At 55.4% G+C, this 13,274-nt stretch overlaps 1 protein-coding gene across 6 annotated transcripts in view; it reads right to left on the bottom strand.

The window, feature by feature from the left end:
* The window catches only part of LOC123994720 (kinesin-like protein KIF21A), a 51,473-nt gene that overhangs the window by 17,857 nt on the left and 20,342 nt on the right, over positions 1-13,274 (bottom strand). For all 6 annotated transcript variants that reach the window (XM_046297642.1, XM_046297644.1, XM_046297643.1 and 3 more), the window contains exons 3-8: positions 7,585-7,767; positions 6,429-6,578; positions 6,115-6,249; positions 5,252-5,425; positions 4,639-4,754; positions 4,022-4,217 (exon numbers count right to left, since the gene is read on the bottom strand). In XM_046297642.1, coding sequence (XP_046153598.1) covers positions 4,022-4,217; positions 4,639-4,754; positions 5,252-5,425; positions 6,115-6,249; positions 6,429-6,578; positions 7,585-7,767 — 954 coding nt within the window. The remainder of the gene's footprint in view (positions 1-4,021; positions 4,218-4,638; positions 4,755-5,251; positions 5,426-6,114; positions 6,250-6,428; positions 6,579-7,584; positions 7,768-13,274) is intronic.

Raw genomic sequence — 13,274 nt, 5'->3', positions numbered from 1 at the left:
TCCCCCCCTCGGTCTCCCCCCCCCTCTCGGTCTCCCCCCCCTCTCGGTCTCTCCCCCCCCCTCTCGGTCTCTCTCCCCCCTCTCTCGGTCTCTCTCTCTCTCCCCTCCCCCCTCTCGGTCTCTCTCCCCCCCCCCTCTCTCTCTCTCCCCCCCCTTTCGGTCTCTCTCCCCCCTCTCTCGGTCTCTCTCGGTCTCTCTCCCCCCTCTCTCGGTCTCTTCCCCCCCCTCCGGTCTCTCTCTCCCCTCTCTCTCTGTCTCTCTCCCCCCCTCTCGGTCTCTCTCTCTCCCCTCCCCCTCTCGGCCTCTCTCTCTCCCCCCTCTCGGTCTCTCCCTCCCCCTCTCTCGGTCTCTCCCTCCCCCCTCTCTCAGTCTCTCCCTCCCCCCTCTCTCAGTCTCTCCCTCCCCCTCCCCCTCTCAGTCTCTCTCTCCCCCCTCTCTCTCCCCCCCCACTTTCGGTCTCTCTCTCCCCCTCTCTCGGTCTCTCTCTCTCCCCCCCCCCTCTCTGTCTCTCCCCCCCCCCCTCCTGTCCTCCCCCCCCCCCCCCCCTCTCGGTCTCTCTCTCCCCCCCTCTCGGTCTCTCCCCCCCTCTCCCCCCCCCTCTCTCGGTCTCTCTCTCCCCCTCTCTCGGTCTCTCTCCCCCCCTCTCGGTCTCTCTCTCCCCCCCCCCTCTCGGTCTCTCTCTCCCCCCCTCCCCCTCTCGGTCTCTCTCTCTCTCCCCCCCCTCCCCCTCTCGGTCTCTCTCTCCCCTCTCTCTCCCCCTCTCTCGGTCTCTCTCTCTCTCCCCTCCCCCCTCTCTCGGTCTCTCTCTCCCCCTCCCCCTCTCTCGGTCTCTCTCTCCCCCTCTCTCGGTCTCTCTCCCCCCCATCTCTCAGTCTCTCTCTCCCCCTCTCTCAGTCTCTCCTCCCCCTCTCTCAGTCTCTCTCTCCCCCCTCTCTCAGTCTCTCTCCCCCCCCCTCTCTCAGTCTCTCTCTCCCCCTCTCTCGGTCTCTCTCTCCCCCCCTCTCTCGGTCTCTCTCTCCCCCTCTCTCGGTCTCTCTCTCCCCCCTCTCTCGGTCTCTCTCCCCCCTCCCCCTCTCTCAGTCTCTCTCTCCCCCTCTCTCCCGTTCTCTCCCCCCTCTCTCCCGTCTCTCTCCCCCCCTCTCTCCCGTCCCTCTCCCCCCTCCCCCTCTCTCGGTCTCTCTACCCACTCTCTCCGGTCTCTCTCTCGGTCTCTCTCTCTCTCTCCCCTCTCCCGTCTCTCTCTCTCTCCCCCCTCTCTCCCCCCACTCTCTCCCCCCTCTCTGTCTCTCTCCCCCCCTCTGTCTCTCTCCCCCCCCCTCGTCTCTCTCCCCCCCCCTCTCTCTCTCTCCCCCCCCCTCTCGGTCTCTCTCCCCTCCCCCCCTCTCGGTCTCTCTCCCCCCCCTCTCGGTCTCTCTCCCCCCCCTCTCTCGGTCTCTCTCCCCCCTCCCTCTCTCGGTCTCTCTCCCCCCCCCTCTCTCCGGTCTCTCTCCTCTCCCCCTCTCTCGGTCTCTCTCCCCCTCTCTCCGTCTCTCTCTCCCCCCCCCCTCTCAGTCTCCCCCCCTCTCTGTCTCCCCCCCCCCCCCCTCTCTCAGTCTCCCCCCCCCCTCGGTCCCTCTCCCCCCCTCTCGGTCCTCTCCCCCCTGTCTCTCTCTCGGTCCCTCTCCCCCCCCCCTCTCGGTCCCTCTCGGTCTCCCCCCCTCCCTCTCGGTCTCTCTACCCCCCTCTCTCTCCCCCCCCTCTCTCGGTCTCTCTCTCCCCCCCTCTCTCGGTCTCTCTCTCCCTCCCCCTCTCTCGGTCTCTCTCCCCCCTCTCTCTCGGTCTCTCCCCCCCTCTGTCTCTCTCCCCCCCTCCCTGTCTCTCTCCCCCCCCTGTCTCTCTCCCCCCCTGTCTCTCTCCCCCCCCCCCTCTCTCTCTCTCTCTCCCCCCCTCTCGGTCTCTCTCCCCCCCCCCTCTCTCGGTCTCTCTCCCCCCCTCTCTCGGTCTCTCTCTCCCCCCCCCCCCTCTCTCAGTCTCTCTCTCCCCCCCCCTCTCGGTCTCTCTCTCCCCCCCCCCAGTCTCTCTCTCTCTCTCTCTCCTCCCCCTCTCGGTCTCTCTCCCCCCCTCCCTCTCGGTCTCTCTCTCCCCCCTCTCGGTCTCTCTCTCCCCCTCTCTCGGTCTCTCCCCCCCCTCTCTCGGTCTCTCCCTCCCCTCTCAGTCTCTCTCTCCCCCCCCTCTCGGTCTCTCTCTCCCCCCTCTCGGTCTCTCCCCCTCCCCCTCCCCCTCGGTCTCCCCCCCCTCTCGGTCTCTCCCCCCCTCTCGGTCTCTCTCTCCCCCTCTCCCCCTCTCGGTCTCTCTCCCCCCCTCTCGGTCTCTCCCTCCCCCCCCCTCTCCCCCCCCCCTCTCTCTCTCCCCCCCTCTCGGTCTCTCCCCCCCCTCTCGGTCTCTCCCCCCCCTCTCTCCCCCCCCCTCTCAGTCTCTCTCTCCCCCCCTCAGTCTCTCCCCCCCCTCCCCCTCTCCCCCTCTCAGTCTCTCTCCCCGGTCTCTCTCCCTCCCCCTCTCGGTCTCTCTCTCCCCCCTCCCCCCCTCTCTCGGTCTCTCTCTCTCTCTCCCTCCCCCTCTCCGGTCTCTCTCTCCCCCTCTCTCTCTCTCTCCCCCCCCCCTCTCTGTCTCTCCCCCCCTCTGTCTCTCTCCTCCCCCTCTCTCTCTCTCTCTCCCCCTCTGTCTCTCTCCCCCCCCTCTCCCCCTCTCTCTCTCCCCCCCCCCCCTCTCTCTCTCTCTCTCTCTCTCCCTCCCCCTCTCTCGGTCTCTCTCCCCCCCCCCTCTCTCGGTCTCTCTCCCCCTCTCGGTCTCTCTCCCCCCCCCCTCTCTCGGTCTCTCTCCCCTCCCCCCTCTCGGTCTCTCCCCTCCCCCTCTCTCAGTCTCCCCCCCCCTCTCTCAGTCTCTCCCCCCCCCCTCTCTCAGTCTCCCTCCCCCCTCTCTCAGTCTCCTCTCCCCCTCTCTCAGTCCCTCTCCCCCCTCTCTCTCCCCCCCCTCTCTCGGTCTCTCTACCCACTCTCTCGGTCTCCCTCTCCCCCTCTCTCTCGGTCTCTCTCTCTCTCCCCCTCTCTCGGTCTCTCTCTCTCTCTCCCCCTCTCTCTCGGTCTCTCTCTCGGTCTCTCTCTCGGTCTCTCTCTCGGTCTCTCCCCCCTCTCTCGGTCTCCCCCTCTCTCAGTCTCTCTCCCCCTCTCTCAGTCTCTCTCCCCCCTCTCTCGGTCTCTCTCTCCCCCTCTCTCTCTCTCTCTCCCTCTCCTCCCCCCCTCTCAGTCTCTCTCCCCCGGTCTCTCCCCCCCCTCTCGGTCTCTCCCCCCCCTCTCTCGGTCTCTCCCCCCCCCCCTCTCGGTCTCTCTCCCCCCCCTCTCTCGGTCTCTCCCCCCCCCTCTCGGTCTCTCTCCCCTCCCCCCTCTCGGTCTCTCTCCCCCCTCTCTCGGTCTCCCCCCTCCCTCTCTGTCTCTCTCCCCCCCTCCCCTCGGGGTCTCTCTCAGTCTCCCCCCCCTCTCTCTCTCTCCCCCCCTCTCAGTCTCCCCCCTCCCCCCTCTCTCTCGGTCCCTCCCCTCCCCCCTCTCTCTCTCGGTCCCTCTCCCCCCCTCTCTCGGTCCCTCTCCCCCTCCTCCCCCCCTCTCTCGGTCTCTCTCTCTCCCCCCCTCTCTCAGTCTCTCTCTCCCCCCCTCTCTCAGTCCCTCTCTCCCCCCCTCTCTCGGTCCCTCTCTCGGTCCCTCTCTCGGTCTCTCTCTCGGTCTCTCTCTCGGTCTCTCTCTCGGTCTCCCCCCTCTCTCGGTCCCTCTCTCGGTCTCTCTCTCTCTCTCTCTCGGTCTCTCTCCTTCTCTCTCCTCTCTCTCTCTCTTCTCTCCCCCTCTCTCTCGGTCTCTCCTTCTCTCTCCTTCTCTCTCTCTTCTCGGTCTCCTTCTCTCTCCTTCTCTCTCCTTCTCTCTCCATCCTCTCTCCATCCTCTCTCCATCCTCTTCCATCCTCTTTCCATCTCTTTCCTTCTCTTTCCTTCTCTTACCGTCTTGTACTCCATCAGTTCCATCTGTAGCCTGGCAATGTCAGTCCTGAGAGCTGATATCTGCTGGGAGGCCTTGTCCTGGTTCACCATCACCTTGTTCTTAATGTTCCTGGCTCGGTTAGCGTAGTTCAGACAGCTCAGTGTCTCCATGAAGTCCCGGTCAGATGGGCTGATACACGCTATCATCACCGTTTGACTGGGGGGAGAGATAGAAGATGGACGGAATACCGACACGGACCGTAGGCAGACGCACGGGAAAAAATGAGACTACATTAGGAACTGAATAGCTACACAGGCAGTGTTTTGATATCAATGTAAATCACTTTGTAAACTGCTTGGAAAAGCCGTACAGAATGAATGATTCTAATTTAGTCAAAAATAAAAAATAAATTCATATAGATGGTAATTAATTCACTCACTAGCATAAAGACATTCCGCTTTTTAACGGGTCAGTTTTAAAACATTGATATTCCAGTCAGCAGACCTTCGTTAGATAATTCATTCATCCACAGATTAAAGCTTCAGGGAGAGGTTCTAGTGATAAACCTCTATTGTATCTACATCTTCCAACACTGTTACATACTGTGTCTCTGTGTGGTTCATGAGGACGTACAGACCTGTTTCCTCCCAGAGAGTCCTGCAGTAGCCGGGTGAGTTTCGAGTCCCTGTAAGGCACGTGGGTGGACCTCTTACTCCTGTCTCCCAGAGCACTGATCACGTTACCCAGGGCAAGCTGCAGCGAGAGAGGGGAAAAAAACCAGACCAAGGAGACATGAAGATGAGACGAGGTCCTTAAAAATGAGGCTTAAACATCTGCATTCCATCAAAAATAAAGCATCAACTCCTTCCTTTAATGTGATGTTGAAATTCAGTTGTCGATCAAAGAGATGGCGGCAGACAGTGTTGGTAGAACGTCTGCAATATCTTTCTCAACCACCAGGAGGCTCCTTTTCCCATAGTTTCAGAGCTCTAGACAACAGGTGTATCATTAACACAGTTCATGTCAGTCCTCCTAGAAGAGGACACGGCATCATCACTGTCCTGACTCTCTAAAACCTCCTAGTGCTGAGCAATCTATGACCTTTACAGGCACCGTTATAGCATCGGGAATGTTTAGGGTCAATTCCATTTCAAGCCAGTCAACATGTAATAAATTGACCCAAACCAGGCACTGTGTGTACAACATCATACCAACTACAGCATGCGTTATTTCCACAGTGAGAGTCTCACCAGTCCACAGTTGATGGAGATGCCTTCCTTGGCTCTATCCCCGGTAGCTCCTGTCCTCTTTAGTCTCTCGGACCCGGCCAGGTCCACAAAGTGAAACTTAGCCGTCAGCGTCTCAAACTCAGAGTTGATCTCAGAGGAACCGTTGGCCAGACGGTTGTCTGTCTCACTGGACTCCTGAAGGAGGAGATGGGTATGGTGTATAAAACAAATTAGAAACTGTGGGGGGAAATACGCCTAGTGATCGTGTTTGTAATTCCATGTCCTGGACATGCGTGTCGACATTTCGGCTGTAGCATTGATTTAGGCCTACGGGAGAAACACAACTGGTGGTTTTCGTCTTCCATTATAGCTCTCAATGACAACACCAGTGGATAGGCCTGTCTGTATCTGTAACAGCCTGTATATTGTTCATGTAATCAGCGGGCAGGGAGAGGAGGGTGACATCACGCCCAGCTGGTGTGTGTGTGTGTGTGAATTGGGAGCTATGTGGGGAGATGTGCTGTGTGGGGAGCTGTGTCGCTGGCTGGGGAGCTGTGTGGGAGGCTTGGGCAACTCTGCATTTCACAGTCCTCTTGTTTATCACCTGGGGCGTTTATTGATTATCTCATAAACACTAGGAAATTACATGCTATTAATGTGTATTTTCACAATTGGCAACGAACGAGTGGTTGTTTGTTACAGCCCCCAAATTAAATGGTAATGATTATGCAGCCTAATAGCCTTATAATCTTTATAATCACAAAGAATGACAGGGAAAACAGCTAACTGAATATAGTACAACCAGTGAAATGGACTGTCAAAAGCGTATCCCATCCTAGGCTTGACTCTAGAGAGCTCCTGCCCACTGGTGCGATGCCACGTACACTGTCATCCGGAGCGCAGACTCTGACTTGGCACAGGTGGATGGTGAAGATGGCATGGGAGCGCGAGCTCTGGACATTCATCTGGGTGCTGGCCGTGGTACGGGACAGAGCACCCAGCTTCAGACACTGCATCATCTGTACAGGGAGGGAGGGAGGGAGGGAGGGTTTAGAGTACACTGTATTCAAGAGAGAAATTCTGTTTGACAATTCACATACACAAACAGGTTTAGGCTCACATCAATCAACATATATTTAACCAATGACCTTAGGTACAGATTGGTGTTATTCTGCTTTAGGCTGCGATTGAGACTAACCTCTGCCTCGGAGGCGACCGTGCGTGTGGTGACTCCCACAGTGTAGATGCCTCCGTTAGCGTCCTCGTGAATCTTGATGGTGGACTTCTGTCTCTTCCCATCCATGTCCCGCGTTGACTCAAACAGATCCAGCACCTCCTCATTGTACAGCTGGGATAGGGGATAGTTTTTCAAGTAAAAAAACTATCCGATGAGCCAGTACCCCAAAGCCAAATAACTGTGCATGGAAAGCATCAGTAGCTAAGTCATTTTGGATATGGCAAGTATACTGCTTTTTTAGTCTATGTTTTAATTTGTATATATATATTACATTTTTAAAAACTTTTTTTGTCATATCCAATTGGTAGTTACAGTCTTGTCCCATTGCTGCAACTCCCATACGGACTCGGAAGAGTCGAAGGTCGAGAGCCATGCGTCCTCCGAAACACAACCCGCCAAAAGGGCACAATGCACACAATGCACGCTTAACACGAAAGCCAGCCACACCAATGTGTTCGAGGAAACACCGTACAACTGGCGACCGAAGTCAGCGTGCATGCGCCCGGGCCCGCAACAGGTGTCGCTAGAGCGTGATGGGACAAGGACATCCCGGCCGGACAAAACCTCCCCTAGGCCGGACAATGCTGGGCAAATTGTGCGTCTCTCGCGGTCGCGTCCGGCTGCGACACGGCCCGGTATCTGACTCGGGAGGCCACTGCTTTATTAGTTGTTAGAGACATGCATTAGCAAGCGATATCAGAGTTGATTGAGACAAGTCATTCCCTAGTAACTACTCTATGGCAATAAGACAATCTGCCTGTAGAGTTAAGTTAGCTGAACACATCCCATGAGCTTCCCTCTGCTCCAGGCTACTACACACAGATGCTGCGACCCCTAGCCAGAACCCTTCCCCCCAATACCTCTCTCGTGTTAGCAGCTCTGAGGGAAGGGAACAGGATATATTGAAGTAAGGAATAATGCCTTCCAGGGCCAATGAAACCTGCCTCTCCTAGCTTCCTCATGTTGCAGAGCTAATGTGAGACTACAGAGAGAGATTGTGTTTCTGGTTCAAAAGTGTAACCCGTGTGGATTGAATACGGGTCTTCCGCTCACCAACCCCAACGGTCTTAACCAAATCACCTCAGCTCCAAAAGCACATACTTTCCGTCACACATACCTCCAGGAACTGTGCGTTGATCTTGAACTCGGGTACAGGCTTGCCTTGCTCTGTGGCGGCCTGCCGTCGTTCCTCAATGCCCCTGAAGAGGTGCCCGACTGCCCGGGGAATGATGCCCAGCTCCTCCTCACAGATGTTCACGTCAAACCCTGTGCCCATGGTGTAGGTCTTCCCCGAACCAGTCTGGGGGAGAGGGAGAAGAAGGGGGAGGACATGATAGGATCAATAACAAATGATATTGTTTCATTTATTTACTCACTTATCTGACTTCAAACGTATTCAGACAGTCAGTGGGCCTAAGGTGCTGTTTCATGAATGCAGCAATCTAGAAGAAAAAGAAACGCACACCTACATGAAGAAACAGTCTATTTTCAATACTCTCAAAAATGTTTTCTTGCCTGACATCATTATTTGGAAACGGTATATTGATGATATTTTTGTTCTGTGGAGGGGTGATGCAAAACAGCTCCAGGCATTCCATGCTTTTCTCAACTCCTGTTCTGTTCATTTGAGATTTACTATGTGTCACGGCTTCTTGGAGTAGTGGGTGGAGGAGTCAGGCGCAGAGAGCAGGGTTAGTTCAAACGTGGGTCTTTATTCCAGGAACAGAGTAACGGTCGCGCCAAACACAAGGGTTACCCCCATCAGATACGATGTCCTCCGGCACCCCAGTGTGCCGGAAGACGTGGGTAAATGGAGCCTCCGCAGTCTGTAGGGCCGTAGGGAGACCAGGCAATGGGAGGAGACGGCAGGACTTAGAGAACCGATCCACAACGACCAGAATGGTAGCGTTCCCCTGAGACAGGGGAAGATCGGTAAGGAAGTCCACCGACAGATGAGACCAGGGCCGTTGTGGAACAGGGAGGGGCTGTAGCTTCCCTCTAGGCAGGTGCCAAGGAGCCTTACTCTGGGCGCACACCGAACAGGAGGAGACATAGAGCCTCACGTCCTTGGCTAAGGTGGGCCACCAGTATTTCCCCCTAAGACCCCGCACTGTCCTCGGAATCCCCGGATGGCCTGAAGAGAGTAGTGTGTGAGCCCACCGAATCAATTGATCACGGAGACCAAGCGGCACGTACATGAGACGGGTAGGACACTATGAAGGTGCAGGTTCCAACCGCAACGCCCACTCGATGTCCGCGTCCTCCTCCCATACCACCGGAGCCACCGGAGCCACCAGCCTAGAAGCTGGAAGGATGGGAGTAGGATCGATGGACCGGTCCTCAGTGTCATAGACACACCTGGGGTGGCCGAGAAGTGTTCCGCCTGCCATCTCGACTCCCAGATGTACTCCTCCAGCACCCCAGGTGTGAAGGAGTACATCCTCCAGCACACTCCAGTCTGAAGTGTGTCCTCTCCGACCGCAGTAGGTGCAGGAGGAGCCTCCACCTCCGGTCCCCCAAGATGCAGCCCCTCCCAACTCCACCGGAGTTGGAGCAGGAGGGCTGGGAGGTGGAACTGACAGGACCCTTTCTGAACGCCCGCGGGCAGCTAGTAGGTTGTCCTGCCGGATCGACATGTCTATAAGCTCGTCGAGGGAGAGTGTGGTGTCCTGACAAGCTAGCTCCCTGCGGACGTCCTCCCGGAGGCTGCACCGGTAGTGGTCCATCAGGGCCCGATCATTCCACCCCGCACCAGAGGCCAAGGTCCGGAAATCCAAAGCAAAGTCTTGCACGCTCCTCGTCTCCTGTCTGAGGTGAAACAGTTGCTCACCCGAACACGGCCAGAAAACGGAGGGTGAACTCCGGGCAGTGGTCCCGAACAGAGTCTGGGCCGTTCCAGACTGCGTTGGCCCATTCCAGGGGGTGGAGGAGTCAGGCGCAGAGAGCAGTGTTAGTTCAAATGTGGGTCTTTATTCCAGGAACAGAGTAACGTTTACGCCAAACACAAGGGTGCATAAATAACCAAGTCCAACAAACAGGACGAAACCGTCCGGAAAAAATCTAACTCTATCACACCATGAACAGAAAAACAAACGAGCACAAAAACAGGTGGGCCTACCGGGTTTAAATAGCCCAAAACAAAACCCAAACAAGAAACAGGTGAAACTAATCAGACAAAAACAGAAAAGGGGATCGGTGGCAGCTAGTAGGCCGGCGACGACGACCGCCGAGCGCCGCCCGAACAGGAAGAGGAACCATCTTCGGCGGGATCCGTGACACTATGCAATCTGATACACGTCAAATCCGCTTTCTTGATCTTCTGATCTTGTGTGAAGACAATGTTCTATACACTGATCTCTACAGGAAACCTACTGATCGTAACAGTTTGTTGAGGGCTGATAGTTGTCACCCACTTCCCTTTAAAAATAGTTTGCCCTACAGCCAATTCTGTCGAATCAAAAGAATTTGCAAAAAAAGAATCAGATTGACAGAAATATGGCTGAGACGCAAGGAAAGTTCAAGGAGAGGGGCTACAAGAATGATCAGATTAATATTGCCATTGAGATAATTCAAAACAAAACGAAACATGACCTTTTTCAAGGTCAGTCTTGCAAAAAGACACATTCTTGCGTTCTAACTACCCACTATTCAAAGTGCTCTGAACAAATTAAGGGAATTGTTCACAAACGTTGGCACATTATAAAATCCGATGATCGTCTCGGTAATGTGTTTTCGGACCTTCCCTTGGTCGTATTCTCGCGATATTCCTGAACGTCTATTTGCGCCCCTACTGGATGGAAACTACAAATGTAATGGCTGTGCTCAATGCGATGGCACTTATACATGTAGATCCTTCAAACACCCACAAACAGGGAAACAGATCCCAATCAAAGGTGTTATCACGTGCTCCACTAAGGCAGTTATTTATCTTATAACTTGTCCTTGTGGTAAAAATGATGTGGGTAAAACAAAGCGCAAATTAAAAGTACGTATCTCAGAGAATCGTAGCACCATTAGGTGTAAGAAATTGACTTACCCAGTTGCGGCCCACTTCTTGGAGGCAGGCCACTCGATTTCGTCTCTGCGTTATATTGGCATCGAACATGTCACCCTCCCCAGGAGAGGGGGTGACCTTGATAATTTATTGTTAAAACGAGAGGCTGCCTGGATCTTTAACTTAAAGACCCTTGCTCCCTTCGGTCTCAACGTAGACTTTGCTCTGAAGCCATTCTTGCAATTATTGTGACTTTGCCATTGTAATTGTTTGTGAGCTTTTGTAGTCAAATTAATCTATGATCGTATGCTATCCATTTGTTGTTTGTATGCTGTTCTTTGTATGACATTTTAATATTGGATAATTAACCAATGATATTAGGCCACTCTTGGCCATGATTACAGACACCTGTGTCTTTTGACACCATATAAACGAGTCATCCCGCAGTGTTTGTGATTATACCCTGATGAAGACAGCTTGGCTGTCGAAACGTTGGCAATTACACTTTTGCATCTGAGCTCCCAGAGCGTGGGGCTCTCTTTCATTTCCATGAATGCGGCAAGTCATTAAGCAGGAGCGGGGATCAGCTTTTCTTACTCAAATTAATAAACAGTACAAAACGGCAATGAAGAAGAAAAACAAGCCCTGACAAAATGATTCTCCAGGACTGAAGCCTGCTTCTAATGCACAGTGCACAAACATTTGGGTTGGGGGCTTGGTTGTCACGGTGACTACCAACGGAATGTGACGCTAATTCACAAAGATACTCTGACAGTAGTGTGTATGTGTGTGTGTGTGTGTATTTTTATGTGCATTTGTGTAGATGTCATGTGATTGAGTGTGCATGTGTACATGGGTCCGTGCGTGCGTGACCCGCTGTGCCCCCTGAATGAAAGTCTGACAGGGAGACAATAGGGCTGAGAAGAATGTAGCGGGTAGAGGAGAATGGACGGAGAGATTAAGAGGAGGAGGAGAGGAGTGAAAGGAGAGTTTGGCAGAGCTCCATTATAGAGCTTCAGTTCAGAGGAAGAAGTTGTGACAGAGGGAAACGCTAAAAGTACAAAAGAGAGACACGGAGAGAGAGAGACAGAGAGACAGAGAGCGAGACAGAGAGCGAGACAGAGAGCAGAGAGAGCGACAGACAGAGCGAGAGCGAGAGAGAGAGCGAGAGAGAGAGACAGAGAGAGCGACAGAGCGAGAGAGAGAGCGAGAGAGAGAGACAGAGAGAGCGACAGAGCGAGAGAGAGCGAGAGAGAGCGACAGAGAGAGCGAGAGCGAGAGACAGAGCGAGAGACAGAGCGAGAGACAGAGAGAGCGAGAGAGAGAGCGAGAGAGCAGAGAGAGAGCGAGAGAGAGAGAGCGAGAGAGCGAGAGAGAGCGACAGAGAGAGAGCGAGAGAGAGCGACAGAGAGAGAGAGCGACAGAGAGAGAGAGAGCGACAGAGAGAGAGAGCGAGAGACAGAGAGAGCGCGAGAGAGAGACAGAGAGAGAGAGCGAGAGACAGAGAGAGAGAGCGAGCGAGAGACAGAGAGAGCGACAGAGACAGAGAGAGAGCGAGCGAGAGACAGAGAGAGCGAGCGAGAGACAGAGAGAGAGCGAGCGAGAGACAGAGCGAGAGCAGCGAGAGACAGAGAGAGAGCGAGCGAGCGACAGAGAGAGAGCGAGCGAGAGACAGAGAGAGAGCGAGCGAGAGACAGAGAGAGAGCGAGCGAGAGACAGAGAGAGAGCGAGCGAGAGACAGAGAGAGAGCGAGCGAGAGACAGAGAGAGAGCGAGCGAGAGACAGAGAGAGAGCGAGCGAGAGACAGAGAGAGAGCGAGCGGCGAGAGACAGAGAGAGAGCGAGCGAGAGACAGAGAGAGAGCGAGCGAGAGACAGAGAGAGAGCGAGCGAGAGACAGAGAGAGAGCGAGCGAGAGAGCGAGCGAGAGACAGAGAGAGAGCGAGCGAGAGACAGAGCGAGAGACAGAGAGAGAGCGAGCGAGAGACAGAGCGAGAGACAGAGAGAGAGCGAGCGAGAGACAGAGCGAGAGACAGAGAGAGAGCGAGCGAGAGACAGAGCGAGAGACAGAGAGAGAGCGAGCGAGAGACAGAGCGAGAGCGAGCGAGCGACAGAGAGAGAGCGAGCGAGCGACAGAGAGAGAGCGAGCGAGCGACAGAGAGAGAGCGAGCGAGCGACAGAGAGAGAGCGAGCGAGCGACAGAGAGAGAGCGAGCGAGCGACAGAGAGCGAGCGAGCGAGCAGAGAGAGAGCGAGCGAGCGACAGAGAGACAGAGAGCGAGCAGAGAGAGAGCGAGCGAGACAGAGAGAGAGCGAGCGAGAGACAGAGAGAGAGCGAGCGAGAGACAGAGAGAGAGCGAGACAGAGAGAGACAGAGAGAGAGCGAGCGAGAGACAGAGAGAGAGCGAGCGAGCGAGAGAGAGCGAGCGAGAGACAGAGAGAGAGCGAGCGAGAGACAGAGAGAGAGCAGAGAGAGACAGAGAGCGAGAGCGAGCGAGAGACAGAGAGAGAGCGAGCGAGAGACAGACAGAGAGACAGAGCGAGAGACAGACAGAGAGAGCGAGCGAGAGACAGAGAGAGAGCGAGCGAGAGACAGAGAGAGAGCGAGCGAGAGACAGAGAGAGAGCGAGCGAGAGACAGAGCGAGAGACAGAGAGAGAGCGAGCGAGAGACAGAGCGAGAGACAGAGAGAGAGCGAGCGAGAGACAGAGCGAGAGACAGAGAGAGAGCGAGCGAGAGACAGAGAGAGAGCGAGCGAGAGACAGAGAGAGAGCGAGCGAGAGACAGAGAGAGAGCGAGCGAGAGACAGAGAGAGAG

Source organism: Oncorhynchus gorbuscha, linkage group LG14 (genome assembly GCF_021184085.1).
Source record: "Oncorhynchus gorbuscha isolate QuinsamMale2020 ecotype Even-year linkage group LG14, OgorEven_v1.0, whole genome shotgun sequence".
Lineage (NCBI taxonomy): Eukaryota > Metazoa > Chordata > Actinopteri > Salmoniformes > Salmonidae > Oncorhynchus > Oncorhynchus gorbuscha.
Note: the sequence above shows the minus strand (reverse complement) of the source record. Positions and strands in the feature narration are given on the sequence as shown.